The 20895-nt window shown below is 36.6% G+C and overlaps 1 protein-coding gene across 15 annotated transcripts in view; it reads left to right on the forward strand.

Moving 5' to 3' along the window:
* LOC145984030 (ELAV-like protein 1) overlaps positions 1 to 4768 on the forward strand; it is a 125137-nt gene extending 120369 nt beyond the window's left edge. For all 15 annotated transcript variants that reach the window (XM_083117350.1, XM_083117352.1, XM_083117349.1 and 12 more), the window contains one exon: positions 113 to 4768. In XM_083117350.1, coding sequence (XP_082973476.1) covers positions 113 to 437 — 325 coding nt within the window. In that variant the 3' untranslated portion in view covers positions 438 to 4768. The remainder of the gene's footprint in view (positions 1 to 112) is intronic.
* The last annotated feature ends 16127 nt before the right edge of the window (positions 4769 to 20895 follow it).

Here is a 20895-nt window from a genome sequence, read left to right on the forward strand (position 1 = left end):
AGCTTTTTTCCTTTCATTATGACTTGACGTACATCTGTTTGTTGTTGTGTGTTTGAGCATGGTTTTCAAGTATCACATTTTGATGTCTTTGAAACCTACTTTGTATTTTTAGGTATTCTCCACTGGCTGGTGACCTTCTTGCTAATTCAATGCTGCCAGGTAATACCATGAATGGTTCGGGATGGTGCATTTTTGTCTACAACTTAGCTCCAGAAACAGAAGAAAATGTCTTGTGGCAACTATTTGGGCCCTTTGGTGCAGTGCAGAGTGTGAAAGTCATTCGAGACCTGCAAACCAACAAGTGCAAAGGCTTTGGCTTTGTCACGATGACCAACTATGATGAGGCTGTTGTTGCAATCCAGTCTCTGAATGGTTATACATTGGGCAACAGAGTGTTGCAGGTTTCCTTCAAAACCAACAAAAGTAAAGCTACATAAAATGATCAGGAATAAACTGTGTTAACCGCCATATTGGCAGGTGCATTTCACTGTGACCATGCTGCTAGTCAGACTCAGAGGGTTATCTGAAGGATGTGTTTGCCTTGTTTTTGTTCCCTGTACTTACATATAGTATTTTGGGCTTTTATGGATAGAACATCAAATAAAAAAAGAAAGAAAAAAGGTGAGCCCTATTATTTTGAATCTCAAATTATGTTCTCCTAATAATGTAAGTACAGTTATAAGCAGTGCTCATTTCCATTGAATGCAACTTCAGAAAGACAAATACATCCTTCAGCAAAGTTTCTTTAAAGATATGTATTGTGGTACACATATATTTCAATGTACTTTAATCATACCGCCAAAAGTTGAGCTAGTCAACAAAAGTGCAAGTCATTGTTTCCTATTTAAAATATCTTGGCATTTTCCAATGTCAAATAAGTACAGTGATGTGAATCCTCAAAACCTTCACATTATGATTTAATTTTGATGAACTAGTCAGGAAAATGTTGCTGTAGCTGTAATGGATAGGGTTCGTGATATTACCAAAGAGACTTAGTTGGTAAATTTTTGAGTAAGTACATTTGTAGGTAGATTAAAAAATATATATAATAAATATATATAAATATATATAAAACAAGTGACCAACGCAGCTACTGCAACATTCATATTTGCACTAATTGTGCAATGTCTCGCAAATTAATTTTCATTTATTAATTGAATTAATTAATTTTAATTTAAATATTTATTGTTTCTTTCCTTCTGTAACATAGATGTAGTCATGTAACAAGAGTATGCAGTTATACTGACATTTTAGTGCCATGAGATATGGCAGTGTCACAGTATATGTATGTTTATATGTTCTGTTCATTTACTGCATGGATATTTTTCTGTTCTTAAAGTATTTGTTTTATTTCGTCAAAATGCAACATGCAGTGAAATAGAATTTGTTTGCCCTGTGTTATTATTAAACTTCTTTTTTTACCATTTTTCTTTGGTTTTAATTTTATTTTATTATTCAACCTCGATTTTACCACAACCCACTAACATCTGTCTTAGGAATTAAACTCGTGTCATACGGGATTGCTTTTGTCCTTCTTTTCTTTTTCTAAACCTTTAAATTTTATGTATACGAGGTCGCAGTTATTAATGAAAACTTAGTTTTGATTTTGTTTCTTTTAAAAGTTTTTGGGGAAGCACACAGACTTGCACAGAACAATAAATAAGTATAAATAATAAAATATAAATCAGGTAACCCTATCAAATATGCTGCCCAACTTGATATGTCAACTTCCACAAAAGAAATTTATTTTTATAAGAACACTTATCAAATTTAACCAATGCATTCCTAGTGGGCATAAGATTTTAATGAGTCATAATGAAAAAAAAAGTTTGAAAAAATTTGGATACTTCCTGCAAGAGAATTTGTATCTTCATGTTCTCGAAGTTTATAATAGTATCAGGTAGTTAACCTTTTGACTAAGAGTTTCTGGTGAGTGCTTGTCTGAAATCCAAGAAAGGGAGATCTATGTTCTTCCACCCTCCCTGTTTTCTGCAATGCATATACGTGTTGGCAGATGTCATCTAGTTGGTAGTGTAAGTAATCAGGACTGATGCAATATGTCAGGATTTTTTGAATACAAAATTTTGATGGACTTTATCTTTCATGGTCACAATTGTAAAGGTTAAAACAAAATGTATATATATTATACTTTGCCTGAGATTAGGAAAGAGATAGAGAAACCTTTTTGATAAAAACTTTATCATGCTGTTGAGGATAAGAGTTAAATACAAAAGAGTAGATTATAAATGAAGTTCAGTAAACTCAGTGCACTTTTTCAGTGTTTTTTGCCCCCTTATGAATCAACGAAGAAAGATGTACATTTAGTGTTACTCGTGAACATTCCTTAATAAATTTCTCACGATTTGGCCCTTTATCTAGTTATTGCGAAGATAAATGCTTGTCATGTGAGATCTATTATAGTTGCAGTAATTTATGTTGAATTTCAAGAGGCAGCAAAGTCATTTTATAATTGATGACTTTGGTTATTCAACGTCTAGCGTTTTGCCCCCCTTAGAGACTGCAAATGCCACCTTAGGTTAAAGAGGTGAAATATTTTGTATGATACTCAAACAAATGGTGCATACATCTGTAAATTCTATAGAAACTGTACAGGAGGACAAATGAAATACCTAAATCATGTGTCGGCACGTTGATGTGATGAGATGATGCTAACACATAGTGATTCATATAAATAGGGCCAAAGTATATTTTGGGTTGTGGATACTAGTTTTGAAAAAACTGCTCCTGCATTTATCAATATTGTGATTGATGCCTATTCTACATTTACAGTATAAAAACTTTTGAAGCTTTATAGAACTTGTGACGGATGCAATTTTTGCCAAAGTGGTATTGACTAAATGTGAAAAAAAAACAAAAAAAAACAATGAGTTGACTTTGGTCTTTTCCTCATTCTTCATTACTTAAAAGTACTTAGTGGTTTGCTTGATTATACATTTAAAATACTCTTTCTTAAACATTATTATACTTTTTATCCAGGGGCAAGACCAGTCAACTGCAGTCTCGATTTTCAAGAGACTAGTGAGTGAATATAATGAGGACTCTGGTTAACATGTGTTAACCATTGACTTCAGGTTACTCAGCACAAATATTTTGTTGGTTGATATTGGTTTGTTCAGGGAAGTTTTTGGGCTCAGTAGAAGTTCAAGACAATGGAGTGCAGAACTAGCAGTTGTATGTTAAATAACTGGCCTAATATCAAGACACAGTGAGTCAAGGTTGTGTGAAGACTACAAATGACTGCACTTGAAGGATCTTGCTGATTTCCTAGTACTTGTATTCATCTTTGTGTGGTGTAGTTCTAGGTTGTAAACACTTCATTTATGAGGGCCAGACTCATTTGTATCCTCATTTTTCCAGCACTTGGCACTGGTGTTTTAAAGCCAAGTGCCTGTGCAGGACTGAACTTTTTGTGACTAAGCATTCCATGAACTTTTATAGAGAAAGGGGGTTTCTGTAATGCAGTACCTCAAAACTGTAATTGATGCAATAACTTATGAAGTTCTTAAAGTGTAGCTTTAGATTGAGTGAAGAATCTTACAAACATAGGCACTGATTATTGGTCTGATAACACATCTTCTTGTAAAAAGTCCAATTTTTGGTTCCAAAGAATCAAGTGGCTTTTATTCATTGGACTTGAAAATGTGTTATCAGATCATTTATGCACCAGTTTCCTATATTTTATTCCCTGCTCACTGAAGTAACAAACCTGTAAATTTTATGCATCTCATTTTAGTATTTTGTGACATATTTGTTACTTCGTTTGTGAGCGGCCATTCTGGTTACATATTCCCCCTCCCATTTCACCCAAGCTATTAGATGTAGTCCTTTCCTCCTTGCATAGTACCATGGGCTGACAGGCAATGCTTGAGCACAAGGAAATTTGAAACTAAAGTGAGTTTGGTCTGTTAAGTAATTTATCTATGATAAACGTTACTGTTCTACAGTAGGAGCTATCCTGTGTCTTTATTGCTTATGTCTAGTGTCACATTGCATTTAGGTGTATGTATTTGATGGGTTGTATTTATCCAATGAAATTATTCACTACTTAAATGATTTTTCATCTAGTTGTAGGTTTATATGGGTAGTTCAGGAAAACGTTCTGAGTGTCAGGTGCCATATTTCTAGTTTGAGTCTCTTAGCAAGTTAAGGAGAAGTATCAGCACTAGTGAACTTTTTATTAGTTGTCTTTGTGTTTGCTGTAAGTTACTGTGTCACACTTTAATGGGTTGGACTTTGGTTATCTTTTGAGTTCCAGGAAACGAAAACACCCAAGGAGATGCAAGAGACTTTGAGTTTTAATGTTGATCAGATATGCTGGAAAGATTGCTAACTAGAATGGCCAAATTCTACCCCATTTAATTTATCATATTTATTGTTATGTGTAACAAACTAGTCAATTTAGGTTTTGTTTTAGAGTAAAGCATTGCTTTGTTTCAAGTACAAGCTATGCCACAGCCATTTCATCCCAAGGATCTCTTTGTCAGCAGCGATAAGGATGTTGTATTGAAACGAAAGGTGTGAAGGCAAGTTTAAATGGTAGATTGGGCAGCCTTTTGTAGGAATACTTTTTTTATATATTTTTTTCTTTGTAATATCTTTCTACAGAAGTACCTGTCCCAGTCTACCAAATATCTTGAAGCAGCAGACTGTTGTTGTCGTTTCCCTGACATAGTTTGGTTGTATTGCAATATTTGTACTTTTCCATGTTGAGAACTCAATACAATAAATTATTGGAAAATAGTCTTTATCAGTGACCATTTTACTGTTCTATAACATTTGTGCTATATACAAAGTGTGAATTCCATCCTTTCTTACTTTACAGTGAAGTTAAATCCAAGTGACAAAGTAAATACTGTAGTTCGCCTTAGCATAGTTTTCTTTGTAGATAATTGTGGGTGGCAGTAAAGGCATTCTCAAGTGACCTGAGTTCCAATAAAAGCAATATATTCCCTGACAAAATTTGGGATGCTGCAAATCTGACCATTCATTCTGAAGAATAGAATAAACATCATTTGAAATTATGTACAGTAAATAGCCAACTAGATTGTGTGAATATGATGTTCCTTAAAATGTCCACTATGTACACAAGCAACGTATACCTTCTAGTTGTGATGAGTGAAACTGACTATATCAATTGTCATTTTTATCTATATTTTTGTATTCAGCGGAAACAAAGTAGCACATTCAGCAGGATGAAATAGAAATGGTTACATAAATGCACCTCTGAACTTGAAAAATCGGTCTTGGGATCATTGGAATCGCTACTGGAATCATACCTAGTTGCCACTACAAATTTTGAAGGAACAGCGAACAAAATTTCTAGGTATTTATTCCCAGGGAAAGAGAATTACATGAAAAATAGAGGTTGAACACTTTTTTGAAAACTTGAGAAGGATGACTATTTTGATACCACTTTATCACTTGTTAATTTTCTCCACATTGAGACTTTCTAGTAAATTTTAAAAAATATTAAAATTCAAAACTTTGGATTTTGTAATTCATGAAACAGTACATGTTGATTTGGTATTGGCAAAATGTTCCTAGTATTGAATTTTCCATCTGATATTAAGTGAATGCATTCTTCCAGCATATTCAAATGCTTTTATGGGGAAAGTTTTCTATTCTTGATACATTAATGAAACTTGAAATTCTTATACATATGGTGGCAGGATTGTAGTGTAATTGAAAATCGAACAAAAAGAAAGCTAGAACCCAAAACACGATTAGAAGACATTATGCAAGAATATTACTAGGAAATGACACTCTAAATAAAATAAGGAACAATTTTCTCCAATTGCAAACTCTTCAAATTATGAATGTTTGGTTTGAATTCAGTTTAGAAGTATAAATTTCTTCACTTCAGTTTGCTGTGAAATAACAAAAACTGAGACACACAGCCAAGGTGGATGGCATTTTCTTAACATATGCAAAGAACATTTCTTTTCCATATAGGTACCTCACCTCAAAAAAATTGAAAAAAAATGTGCATATATTATAGTATTTCACATCTTACAAGCTGAGGAAAATCATCAAAATATTAATTCAACTAAATGGTTATAATTCCTTGAGGTTGTCGAGTGTGATTGCAACAGATTTAAGGTAAGTGCTCTCTCAGTATCAAACTTCCAATATTTTATGCATGTTAAAATTAATTCTTTTTTTAGATACTGTGTGCATATTTTGATAATTACGAATTTTGTTTAATTATTTTTGTTTTGATGTTAACTGTTGCACATTCTAAGAAGTTTGGGACTGAAAACAATCTCTCTGATATTTAGAATTCCATTACAGAGATAACTATACTTTCTCAATCAAGAGACTGTAACAAATATATAACAGTATTATTTTCATAAACATTCTTGACAACATTTGTGTGTGTGTGTGTGCGTGGACGCAGGAGAATCTACTATCAGTCAAATAAATCTGTTCATATAGAGGGAAAATTTTAAATTCTAGTAGTCTCAACTCATATTTCAAAATGAGTTTCTTGTGTTCAATTATTAAACTTATCAGAAATTTTCTAAGATAAAAGAGATGAAAATAAGAGAACTCTTTATACACACAAATTTCAGAAATAGTATCACTTTGCTTGTTAAAGATGGATTGCTAGGTCAACTGAATGAAATTTCCGGAATTTATTACTTTCACATGCATATCTACTAAACTTTTGAAAGGACCTTTGCTTGATGTGCTAATTAAAAAGTGTGTGCGCACGCGTGTGTGTGTGTGTGTGTGTGTATTTTGATACATACATATATGTACTCGTAATTTCAAGTTTGCGTACATTATGGAACTGTGTCATATGGAATGAAGAAAATGATTCATTGAAGTGTTTCTTTGAAGGCATGATTGAAATGTTAAGTATACAGTGTTAAGTATTTCAACAGAATCTGAAATGTTAGTTACAAAAATGAATTCATTAAAATGATCAACTTAACAAGTCATATGATGCCAAATAATAAAAGGTTTAAATCCAAAAAATATAGCATACGATTCAAATTAATGATTATACACATTGATTTGTGCATAGTTTAGTTTTATCTGCTATTACAGATCCCTTGTGTATGAAAGTCTTAACACACTTGCAAAATTTAAACAGATTAATCAATATTAATAGAAAATTCAAAATGCAAAATAGGTGCACTCATCTAATTTGATTTTATTTTAAGTTCGACAAAAAGGAGTTTTGTTCTTAATGCAGCATGAACATTTCCATTTTGATGTATAAGTTTTGTAGATTATTTTCTCATTGCATCCATTATAGGTTTGAATTTTAGTGTAGTAGATATTGAGAGAGTGTATGGCACAGTCTCCACAACTCAAATTTCCCATGTTCCAGTAGCAAAGATGTGTATTCAGAAAAAGTTTAGTACTGAATGTCAATATATAAATGTAAATAAATATACGGAACTATAGATTTGTAATGTGCAACGAACAGTAAATAACTAGTAAATATGAAAATTTAGTTACTATAGTGAAAAGAAAGTAATGTAAGCCTATTTCCATGCCTTCTATTAACTAAGTAAATTAACTGTTCCTAACAGTAAGCCAAAACTTCCATCAAGAAGTTTTATGTGGAAGTAGTACGGTTTGCATTTTGCGTGATTCTGGTTATTTCAGCCAGTGATGAGATTGGAATTGCATTTTATTAATTTAATGTAAACTTTAACTGTTCCAAGATTGATAGTTCATAAAGTTTCAATATGCGGAATATTTTATCAATACTGGAAGATCATGTGTCAAGTTAAATTAGAAAACATGTACATGGATATCCCAATGAATATTGCAACATAAACACATTCAAAAGTTTTTCTTAATTTTGATGAAATGTTTTTACATTCTGTGATTCAAGAATACAAGGAGAATAAAATTAATTTGATAAATTCAAATGGAGATTTTGTTAGATGAAGAAGTGAGGTTTCCTCAAGAAAGGTCAAATCTAAGCACAGGGAATTGTTCAGATGGATGGATTTTGAGGATATTCTGCAGTGCAATAGTGTTGAAGTATTGGAATCAAGATTCAAGTATTATGATCATATTACTCTGTATCCAAGGCCACCTTGTTCATAGTGAGTTCGTAGTGATTCTATAGTCAGGTCTTGTCTGGTTTAGAATATCCACATGTTCGATACAATGGCCTAATTCCTTAATAAAGGACAAATAACAACGAAAGTTCAACGATATTTCAGAAGTAGTAGTCTTCTAATTAGAAAAATAGGTGAAATACCAACCTGCAGTAAATACACGTGCATATTTTTTATTTTAAAAAAAAGAGTACCTATTATGCTTGTACGTTTTGCAAATTGTTGCCACAAGTTCCACAAAATACTTAGATTTACAATTTTGAAAGAGCAATAATATAAAGACTGAATAATTCTATGTACATTCCTGAGGGCCAGAGATGAAATATTGTTAGCTAGTAACTAAAGGCCTTCTTTGTCTTCCAGACGTATCGAAACTCTAGTACGTATGTTACTTCATTAAGCAACTGTTCCCTTGAAGACTTGATGTCTGCTAGAGAATGCGTATGCCAGCAAGACAATAGTTATTGATAATCGCTATGCAAATTGGCCATTGAGACCCCAGGAAAGGAAGTTCAAAACATTATGTACTGATGATTTTACGACTTAACTTTCCAGCAAAGAAGCATATCAATGATAGTGTGTGATTGAGTTCAACTGCAGTGATATTGGAAGAGTTTGCAAATACTGTCACTACTTCATAACTGGCCGTCACTGAAGTTCTTTCTTCTATAAATGTTGGACTGTTCCTCCAGAACAAATATTGGAGAGGTAATAAATATATTGGGCATCTGCAAGGACGATATAAGGATTCAGAGACAGCAAATAAAACCTGTAATTTGGCCAGCTTTGTCGTTATCTATAAGACTCATATAAGCTGCAGATTTTTACAAGAAAGATTCGCACAATCAAGTATGTATGAAAATCTTTAAGAAAATGGTGGTGATTCTTGTTTTGTGATAAGCTTGTCTACACACAAATTTAAAGTAGTGTAGAGCAAGAAGCAAAAACCTCTTTATTTATTTACATAAAATAATTAATTTGTCCCACAATGTCGTTGAGAGAGAATATAGTGTAGTGTGTTGTATTAAGAGTGGGCTCCAACTCAACATAATTTTCGTGGAACTTCCATCATAGAGTTAATGATGATTTTCCAAATCTTGAAATTATTGTCACTTGAGGCCGCATGGCACTGCCAGCCCAGTTAATTACTTCAGTTGTGTGTAGAAAAAAAATAATTGTCCATGAATATTCCCTAAAAATGATAGCAATACATTAATTGCATATTAATTTACTATTAACACTTAGAAGCTGATATAAAGTCTCCATATTTTTACTCTAATGCAATGTGTAGGATTTTCTCTAATACGTAAAGCATAAAATGTACAAATTATAAATAGAAATCAAAATTATCAAAAACTAATATTTTTGTGACTAGAACATAGTGATAAAAATACATATATAAAATTATATAAACAAAAGGCATTCTGAACGTTTTCACATGCCTTTTCTTATTGCTTGATTATTTACAAAATGTTTTGGACTGTTCGATGTATCAATGTAGAATACTGAATCAGTGAGTAAGGTTCCATTCTCCGTCATGTTTCTCTGAAATTTAATGCATAAATCATTGTACATGTTGAGAAATACATTTTACACTTTGTAATGTCAGCGTCAATACTTGTACTCCTTACAATTCTATATTTTTTCCATGTTTACATTATTGGTCACCAAATGTTCAAATTTGTAAGCAAGGAATATTGATGCGCAATAATATTTTATTAAAGAACTGTTGAAACATTTGACATACTGAATTCCTCTTGTCGATCCCAACCTTCTTTCCTTTACATACCTGACATTTCGAGGAAAACAATAGTTGTGATTTTATATTCACTGTTTTGTTGGAGAAGGTTTAATATGAATGTGAATTTGGTTTTGTTTCTGAAATGGTTAGCAATGCTAGATAGTAAAATTGGTTCCAGAATTGACAACCTTTAAGATGAGTGTCTTCCACTTGAAACTTCGATCGCAATGATTCTTTACTGCTTATTGTAGTGTGAACCAGTTTCCTCAAATTTTAATTGTGTGGTTATATGTTGTCAATAAACCTTAAAAGAATGCTTGAAAATAGTGTTCGACTTAGTTACTCAAATAAGATTGTCTGAATACTGACGACCTCTATGCAACGATGCTCAAATTTCAACCTGAATATTGAACATCAAATTGCAAATCAGAAATTTACAAGAGGCAACCAAATATTCTGAGCACAAATTTACGTAACATTGGGTATAAAATTTAGAGTATAACAGTTAATTTATGTATAATTTACCATAATTGTATTTGTTTTAGCTACTTGCTTCCTTGAGCACATTTTCGACAGTGCGTTTTGTTACATTGTTTCAAAACTTACATGTGACCTTATTCAAAGGATGATTTTTAATGTATTTAAAATTTATACAGAAATTGATGCCCCATATTTGGTTGCTTCTCTTGTGCATGATTTTAAAATGGCCGAAAACCGCTGAAGATATCGAACAAGTATATCTAGTTTTGCACTCCATGGAGAATTTATACCCAATGTGCAGAAATAATAGGGATTTGTAGAATATTATCAAGTAACGTACAGTTTTGCAAAATAAATTTCATATATTGCACAAAGTTGAATATTATGCATATTAGTGTGTAAACTTTCACGTGGTGACAATCATTAAGGATGGCTTCTTATTGGCGAGCGAGCGACAAAACTGTTAAAATGGCCAGTGATCGAGAGGATAACCGTGAGAGAAAAACACACTCTCTTGCTCGTCAATGTCTGCAGCCACCCTTTGTTTAGGTTCAGAATAGTGTTTATCTCAAAAGAGCACTAATAAAAGAAGGTTCTGCCGGGGTAATAACGCCACTTTTGAAAATTGTAGCTTTACTGGCTACGTGATTCCAAGCAGTAGCGACGATTGGGTGTCAAAACTGAGGGGGAAAGCACAGTTTAACTTTCCTTGTTAGACAAGGTTTAGCTTTAAGAGGCCATAGTGCGGGGGCAAAAGTGAGGGGGGACTGCCTCCCCCCAAGCCCCACCTAATCGTCGCCATTGATTCAAAGTGTTCTCTGGTTACATCGGCGTAAGATCACCTTCAACAACCACCACTTGTAACTTTAGATAAATGGATGGCAATTTCCGAACTCGCTAGAGTTCATGTTCCAGCCAGGGATACTTGAAAACTAAGCGAGATATTGACGCTTGGCGTTATTTCCCCGGAAGACCTTGCTTCCAAGTGAAATGTTTCTTTCCATTGAAAAATATTCAGGAAATTAGATAACATGCTAACCCTTGTACAATCACGGACACTTTTGGGTCGTAACAATACCATTGACTCTCGATGGAATAGTTTCAACCCAGAATTGTCCGTGACTTTACCAGCTGCAGTGACTAGAAATTTCGTTTGTTTCTTTGTCTCTAACTTCTCAGTCTTTCGCTTTTGTTTACAAACATGGACGTCCACAGGGTCTCTTCCAGGGAGGGGCAAGCAAGGTATTTTTCTTTCCAGGACGGGGGAAAAACTAAAAACTGTTTCCACCTGAATAGTGTTGTCTTCTCAAAAAACACTAGTTTGAAGTTAACATGTTCTGGTAACGCCCTCGCAGCAATTAACATACATTACTGAAATGAAATTATACGTGAAATATTTTTTGTTGAATTCAATTTTCCAAGGGACATCCCCTTCTGGATGTCCATATTTACATGTTCCCTATGTAATCCTAAATGTTTCTTTGAGAGTTGAAAACATGTGGTCTGGGTCGTACCGGGAGAGGGAATGGGTCAGGACTGAAGCCGAATTTCCACAGCTGTTTCCTCCGTATTTCACGGTTGGCGACGAGCACAAGTTCCCGCAAAATTGACAAAGCTGTCTCATTTGACAATAGTACCACGTGATTACTTTCTCAATAGCAACCAACTACATATACTGTATTTTGTACTTTCTGACGAAGTGGCCCATCTAAAATATGTGCTATATACCACCGTATGCACCCCATCATACTTTTGGTATTAGAAAATGAAAGGGGATTGGTTCTTTAGAATTATTGGTGTGAACCGCCACTGGTAAATTGAGGGCTTGGCGCAAGTGACATTTTTTCGTAAGCGAGGCGTATAACTATTGTCATTCTTCAAATGTACGGCCGACCTCCGTGACGGAGTGGTTAGAACATCGCGCTACGACGCCAGCGTTCCCGGGTTCGAATCCCAGCTTGGGCATGGATGTTCTTTGTGAATGTCTCTTTATCAATTTTGTCATATCATCACTCATCATCATCTTCGCGATTAGCCAAATGTGGCAGAAAAGCGAAGTAAAATCAATCAAATATCTTATCTTTCACGTGATGAAATAAAATAGACGACAGTTTTATAGATTTCATTTTAATCAAGTATCCTTAGGAGTAGAGATATTATGTTTACCTTGGAATATTTGTTCTGAAGTTTTTTTTTTTTGTATCCAGTAGCGGTGAATATAAATGTCCAGGAGAGCAGTGACGAAAATCTAGTCAAAGAAAAGTGGAAAGGTTGTTGTCTAACACCTTTTTAATTTTTCATCAATAGTAATCAAGGGTGCTAGTTGAAATCGATTTTTGCATTGCGGTTTTTCAACGTCTTATGTCAACTACGTAATTACAAATGGTACGCTGGCACAATAAGTTGTGTGTCAGCGCCTTGTTTCAAGGGGTGCCACAGATTTAAAAAAAATCTGGAGTGTACATTTTGGTGGTTCGAATCTCACTTCAAAATTTAGGTTCTGTGAATCAACTGAAAATAAAATGATCTCTACAGTGAAGGACATGAAGTGTGATTTGCTTTATGATGCAAGTGGATATCAATTTGTATAAGCAGGATTAATATCGCACTATATAGGATACACACTTGGCATGTGGTGAAAATACGAACAACAGAATATTAGCAAGCTTACTCATTAGCGAAGAGCCTATGGCGTCAACTTGTAATAACTACGACTAGAGTTTGAATGCTGATGGGGGACACATTTAAGCGTTTCGATTTCCACTTTAAACTGTAGGTTTAGTAACGATTAGCCCATCTCAGCATGAAATAGGATTAAACACGCTTTGCTGACACTCGTCTGGAACAGGGCAACAGTACGGAGACCGTGGACTGAACAAGCCTTCTATCTTCTTGTAGTAAGATAAGCTTATCTGAAAAAGTTAAATGGTATGAAACTAAGAGACGGATGTGTCTGCAAGAAACTCGTGTCTGTAAAAATGAAACTACTTCATGTTTTCTTTAAACGATTAGTAGTCTTTAATACTCTTTCATAGATAACAAAAAATCTAAATCCTATTAGTAATTTGCGTATAAATAACATAACTATGCATGTCAGCAAGTGTTCTAGATCTCAACCACTGGGTTTCAAACCGGTATCGGGCCCTCACATCAATTATACAGGACCGCGAGAGGTTCTGAAAGTTTTTCCAACCAACATAATTTTAATTATAATAATACCAGTTTTCAGAGTATAAAAATATAGTCATCTGACTTCCCAATTAGTATTAATTATAATTTTTTGGTGTTCAAAATGCGACGTGTTAGTGAAAATCAGCACTTAACAAATTAATGACGCTGGCCTAAAGAGACTACATAATTTCACTAGATCCAGTGGTTGACGACAAATTTAAACGTAATTTTATATTTGTCAACTCTGTACGATTATGCCATAATTTATTCACTAATATTTAATTTCAAAGGAATGGGTATTTACAAGTAAAATTTTGAGTCTTCCCGATGGAGTAGTGGTAACGTTGTGGCCTTGTAATCCAGGAGTCCACTCTATGCACAAAGGCCAATCGGGACTAGACCTACCGTTTATAGTGTAATCCGAACTACTATGTGCCTCCACCGGGTATCGAACCCGGGACCCCATCGTCATATAGCGATGACTTCACTGCGCCATCGAAGGGGCTTTGAATTGCTGGAATTAAACTTAGGGTCTATGTGAAATTTCTGTGTAGACGTGAAAACTTAGTGTCGATCGTCCGAAACATCCAGACCGAATATTATAAGGGTGCTCATCATTGATGATTTTTTGCTTGCCATGGACCTCAGAATTTCTACTACTGCCATCACTGTGATAGATTTTTTCACTGAAGGTTCTGATTTGAGCCCCAACCTGAGAATGAGTATTCATTTGCGAGCGTTACCTCCAGTAGCGAAGGGCGTGTTACAATCTGGGTTAAACAGCAGTATAGATAATACAAATTTTAAGAAATTATTGCCGTTAATACCGGATTAGTGCTCAAATTATGCAAAAAAATCATAGCTATTTAAAATTTTAAGTTGACTCAAAATATATTCAATAAATGTGTATATTTTACAGTATTCCATGTAATCATTGGAACTCTTCCATCTTTTCATTGTCTGCAATATAATTACTCAAAAGCACTCTGTACAGTCAAGTTCAAAGAACACAAATTGTCCATTGTTTTAATTCATTTTAATTTTACATCTTTTGAGCCACGTAGAATGAATTTTAACCGGTTGTATTAGAAAGGGTATATTCGGTCTTGTTAACAGTTTTGTTTCTATTCTACGTCATATCGCACAAAACAGTTGTTGAATATGGTGATGAACAATTTGAGTACACGTATCTCTGAAATTGACTGTACATACAGTGCATGGCGAAATAAGAGTGGTGAATGAAATAATTTCCAGTTGCTTGCCTTATGTGAAGGTCACGTAATTCTATCTAATGCTTTGTACCGTCACGGACGCTTCTGGGTTTCAACTATTCCATTTATAATCAAGGGTGGTATTACAACCCAGAAGTGTCCGTGACTACACCCAACGGCAAAAGAAACAAGTCTGCAAATTGCCCATCACCATTTTCATTCACCTTATTTTCCAGACACTGATACTAAACGTTTTTACTTCAATTCATTATTAAGTTGAAGCCAACACCTGCTTCAAATCAACATAATTCCATTTCCTTAAGCAACACAATATCTAGAATAAAAATTCATGAAAATAGCGATGGACAATTTGCCTACTATTATATTTGTAGTTGGTTGTACCACAGCTTATATATCCTTATCTGTGGTTGTACACAGCTGCTGAGGCGGAGTCAAGGCGAAGCGGAAGACATGACAAGCGTCGTTGAGAAAATACATGTAATCGGGTGCAAGCCGCCCACTGAGGCGGAAGCGGGACAAAGCTAAAGAGTGGGCAGGCTTGCGCTTGATTACATGTATTTTTCTCAATGACTCTTCTGCTTCGGAGGGCGCCCGGTTCTTCATACACTTTGTAACAAGCTGAGTGTGATGAGGAATTTCCCAGAGACATGGATGAAATAATTGGACGAAATGAAATTCTGATGTATTGGATTAACAAACTGAACATAATGAAAGTAAATAAATACACGACGTTTCACCTGTTCATTCTGCAGAGAAATTATGGCTATTGTTAGAGGAACAAGTCAACAAAAATAATAAATCCTTCAACCAGCTCCTTAATTTTGCTTAGACCAAAGGGAAAGCTGTCTTTCTGGAGTCCTAGATGGCTAATCTTGTCCCCGCAACGCAAGAAGGCAGGCAGGCTGCTTTCACAATCTGGTTTTTAGGTCAGTAAAAAATCTGACCTATTTTCACCGACAGAGCTCAAGGTCCTTTGAATTGCCGTAAACTGCAGACCAACGTTCATTCTATTACCAAGTACGGTGCAGTTTTTAAAATTATACACACATACACACTATACACAAAGAGTGTTATTAAAATTGGGCCTGTGGACCACAAACATACAAAAGACACAAAAACAAACAACTGGTCTTCGAATCATTTTTGGGGTGTAAAGGACGACCTTTTCTGAAGACACCCAAATGTAGTACCCTCCACGTAGTACACCCTGAACTGACTTTTGCAGACTAGCGAGGCTGTGGCGTCTGGACTCTCAGCCAAGATAATAATCTGTGGGGCTCGTCTTGTGCCGTCCAAATGTTTGTGAATGTCGATCCATTTCATCTTATCACCATTCATCCTTATCGTCGCGTTTAGTCAAAAGTGGAAGAAAAGCGACGTAAAATAGCGTAAGTCATTCAGTCAATCGTATCATTTTTTGTTGTTAGTGAATAGCTTCGGCGATATGGATTCTCAAAAGAGGCCGTTTTGCCGCCTGTATGCTTGCAACCCAACACAATACTTGATTGCATCTGTGATGTGGCTTTTTTCCGAAACGGCGCGTGCTAGTGTTGCAAGGAACACAGTTGCAATAAATGACAAGATATCAACCATATCACCCTTATCTGTGACCATATTGTGTGTTGTAAAACGCATTGAGGAACGCGCTCAGTAACACAACAGGAAGAAAAACAACAATATGAGTTTCTGTTGTCCACTTTACGCACAGATAGGCTAATCGCAGTGGCGGATCCAGAAGTTACATTTGGGAGAGGTTAAAAACAGTCGAGTACCTCACCTCACCGAGAATCAATTCTAACCTACAATTGCACTGTTTGACATGAACAATATGCACACGTATAGTTCTGTTAGCAGGAACCAACCATGTTCGAGATATTGGCAAAAATAGGGGCCCAGGACTGAAATAGATTATTATTATTATTATTATTCTATGTCGTTATCATAATGTCTCATATTGTCAAGGTATGGGGAATACAGTGAATAAACAAAGAAAGAAAAACTCATTCTCTGCAGGGGTCTCGAGTTTTATTCCTTTTTGAGACGTCTTGCAGAGTGGTTCCGATCCAAAATTTAAACTGTACGTCCAGTTCTGTTTAGCCTATCATGAACAAATTCAGAAGGTCGTTTCACGTCCATGGTAACAAAGTTAGAACCCACCTCACCTTAAGAAAAACTGTGATGCCACGAGCGGTGGTGCTCCACGTGATACCCCTGTCTTGCAGCAATGGCCCTGCAGCGGAGAATCCATTGGAGGAGACTGCGTTGAAGAACACATTGGTCCAAACGATCATATTCCTTTTGACAAGCTTTCCAAAGACCCTCAATTGTGCGGGGCCGTCTGCTTCTCAAGGCTCGTTTCAACAACGGAAACCCACAAAAATCCATGGAAAAGGCATCAGGGGATTTCACAAGGATGTCTGTAAAGGGGATTGCATGAATGCCCGTTTCACGTGCCATCCGATCCATGTATGCCTGTGTGGACTTTGCCGTATGACTGGAAGCCTTGTCCTGGTGCATGACAACACGAGATGTGTCGCTGCCATAGAGAGAAGGAATATCATGTCTGTAAAGTGGCTCCAAAATATTCGTCTGGTAATAGGCTGCATTTATATTAGCCTTTTTTCCCACTCTGCGCAGTGGAAGTTTGCCATTATGGCAGTAACCACCAACAACCATGAACCCGCGTGGAAAACTTTCAGCACATTCACGTACCCACTCAGATCGACCTCTTGCATCACGTGGACAATAGTAGATGGCACTTTTATTACCACAACCCGACAGATACAGCCATGCTTCATCCAGGGACACCACATACTTCCAGCGGTCCCCTGCCAGATGGCTTTCGTAGAGCTTCCGACTGTTGGTCTTCCTCTCCTGGACATGTGAGGCACGCAACTTATGAACTTGAGCCTTGTGCTTCCGCACAAGTTGTAAATCTTGGGCTATGATGCGATTCACAGTTGCAGGGAAACATTGCACTGCCTGTGCAATCACTCTTTGCATTGCAGGGTTTTCACATCGCATCAAGGATCTCACTTTCCGCACAACATCGGAAGAACGCTTGGACTTCCGATATGTCCGAGGCCCACTTTGACTGGTTCCAGCAACAGGTACAGTGAAAGCTTTATGGCGATTCAAATCTGCATTGATGCCCTTCTTTGACACATGGAATGCTTTCATGTGGCACTGTTTAATTATCTGGCTATAACTATAACCAACGTTGGAAAGGGCACAGATGTACCCCTCCCAAAAGACTGGAATTTTTGGTGCCTAATAAACACTCACTCACACACCAACCATCATCTTTACAAGTCAACACACAGTACTTTCGTCCTACTGGCTCTGGCTGCTCTGTGCTGTGCCTATGTGCTGCTCTCTGGTGATCGAAATCGTTACCATCAACGTGAAACAACCTTCTGTAGTAGGCTTAAATGAAACTTTTGAAAAATATATTATTGAGCATGTTAAACTTTGTGATAAAAGACAGAACAGTTGACTCTTGAAAAATATTATGCATAATAATATATACAATAAGCCTGGCATTTGGGAGGGGTGATCGCCACTATTGCCCTCCTCGTGGATTCGCGCCTGGCTAATCGGGACTGGACCTGCAGTTTAATGTCGGATCCAACGCAGTATGTGCCCCTACCGGATATCGAAACCGGGTCCCCATGATTATAAGACGTTACCAATACTCCATCAGAAAAACTCCCAACAATATGAGGAAGCAGTGGAAAAACAGCGTATGCGGAAGAAAGTGTTGGAAACTGGGACAAAAGGAAAAGAAACAAAACTTTGCCTCAGGCGTGTCAAAGGGCGGAACCAGAAATTGCTGTTGAATGAGGTGTGTTTTTGTATGTGTGTGGCGGGGGGGGGGGGGAGACCTCCCAGGACCAAAAGCTTTATTTTTGTTGCTTTGTTTTATTAGCGTTGTTTCTTGCATATCTAAAAATTGTTTGTCAGATTTCGTCCCTTGTACATTTATTTCCAAATTAAACGTTCACTTTTATTCAATTTTTGCTTTTAATTTGAAATGGGTACATTTTATCCAGTGTAAACTTACTTTTCTAGAGGGGAAGGGGCCCACCTGTATCCGCACTTGAGCATGTCTTAATGCAGGTACACACGGGAAAGTATGGGGTCGGATGTCGTGGAAAATGCGGATGATAGAGACGTAAGAAAGGTAAAATTAAAAAAAAGGGGGAGGGAACCCCCGAAGTAAGAGCGTCTCCGCCCTGGTCCCTTTAAATAAACCAGGAAACAAACCAGTTGATTGAACCCAATCGGTTCCCCCGCCTTTTTATTTTCATATTTATTTATTATATATATAAAATATGCAAACAAATACATATACATAATATAAAAAGTGTAGACCCAAACTCATGCCCAGAACAGGCCTTTATGCGTGAGTTCATTAGCCTTAATATATTGATAGTATAATAAATATACAGATTGTTATTGTAATTACGCGTCTATTTGAATTTAATGATATTTTAGTGTTTGGTTATTATTGATAAAAATTCTGGGGTCCAGAACAGTTGATTAGACTTAATGACGTATGGGGTGTTGTGAGATGAGTGTATGTTAGAAGGGGGTGAAAATTTAGTTGTTGTAGAAAGGTTGGGATGCGATTTGGCATGCCTGGACGCTTTGCACTTGCTCTGGATTCCAGAACTTTAACTAGACAAAGTATTTTCATTTCTGGTTCGTCGTTTATTCTTTTCTTTTATGTATTTTTACAAGGTGCTTCTTTTACTCCTTGTGGGGATCAAAACCCTCACCGCTGACACATGCAGTGTTGCGTGTCGAGGACACGCGGCTGGTTAGAAGAGCTGCGCAAGCATTCTTCCGCTGGGAGCAAAGGCGCAGTCCAAGGTGCAACGTCCGAAGATGCCAACGCAGCTGCGAGATTACAGAGTGGGGAAGCTACGAAAAGACTGGGGGATGGCGGAAAAGATTTAATGATGTATTTTGTTACTATGAACTTTATTTATAATGAAATTGGATATGATATTATGTTATATGGTGAAAGGTAGGGGCTCCCCGAAGTAAGCCCGCCTCCACCCGCATACATTCGAAGCTATGCGCTTATTATCCTAGTTCCTTAAAATATACCAAGACGTCAGTTGCGTGAATTTTTTTGCGGTTCCCCCGCCTTTATATTTCTTATTTATTGGTTCAATTTTACAATTTTACTTCGCATTTCTGCCACTTCTGGCTAATCGCGAAGATGAGAACGAGTGATGATATGATGAAATTGATGAAGGGACACTTACAAAAAACACCCATGCCCCGGCCAGGATTCTCAGACAGGACCCCTGGCGTCGTAGCACGCTGTACCAGGGCCTTCAAGTAGGTCGGCTGTCATTCATTCTCATCGCCGCGATTATCCAAAAGCGGAAGAAAAGGCTGTCAAGTAAGAAAATACAATTTCATCGACTAGAGTGTCCACATCCGATCACGTTCCCCTAGTATCGATCCAGCTCTTGCTCTGGGTAGATGTGCAGAAGACGTGCTTGTGGATACAGAACTGACATACTGACGTCGCATAGCCACTGATCTTATACATACTATCTGTGCTGACATTTAGGAAGTTCGTGGACTGCTGTGTTCGCATCCAGACGTGCTTTGTTGGTTGTGCACTGTGCAGATCGCAGCCAGACCTCGAGTCGGCTCGTGAAATACGAATGTCGCAATTATGTGATCTGTTTTCAACTTGAAGAAGCTCGTCGACTTAGAGTTCACATCCCGATGTGCTCTGCTGGCCAGTTTACAGCTCGTACTCTGAAGAGGTCGCAGCCAGAAGTTATGTCACTACTTTCGGACTGCTTTTAGATGGGGAAGTCTCATCTCGACTTATTCTGCAGACTTTTATGAAGTTCGTGGACCAGGGTGTTGATATTCAGACCTGCTCTGCTGGTCTCTTTACGAATTCTGCTTAAAATTTGTACTATTTTTTTAGAATGGAACATTTTTAAAAATCATCAAAGGTACAAGCCTTTAAAACAAGAAGTGCATATTCGATATGTAGAAAATCCTTTTTATTTCTCGCAACGGCGTTCTATAGTCGCACGATGACATGGACAGTCTTTTGCATACTCCTCTCGCAGTTACTGTAAACGAAAATGTTCCTCTTCGCTTGTCAGAGTGCTCCCGTGTTGTCATA

This window comes from Lepisma saccharinum, chromosome 2 (genome assembly GCF_977018435.1).
Source record: "Lepisma saccharinum chromosome 2, izLepSacc3.1, whole genome shotgun sequence".
Taxonomy (NCBI): domain Eukaryota; kingdom Metazoa; phylum Arthropoda; class Insecta; order Zygentoma; family Lepismatidae; genus Lepisma; species Lepisma saccharinum.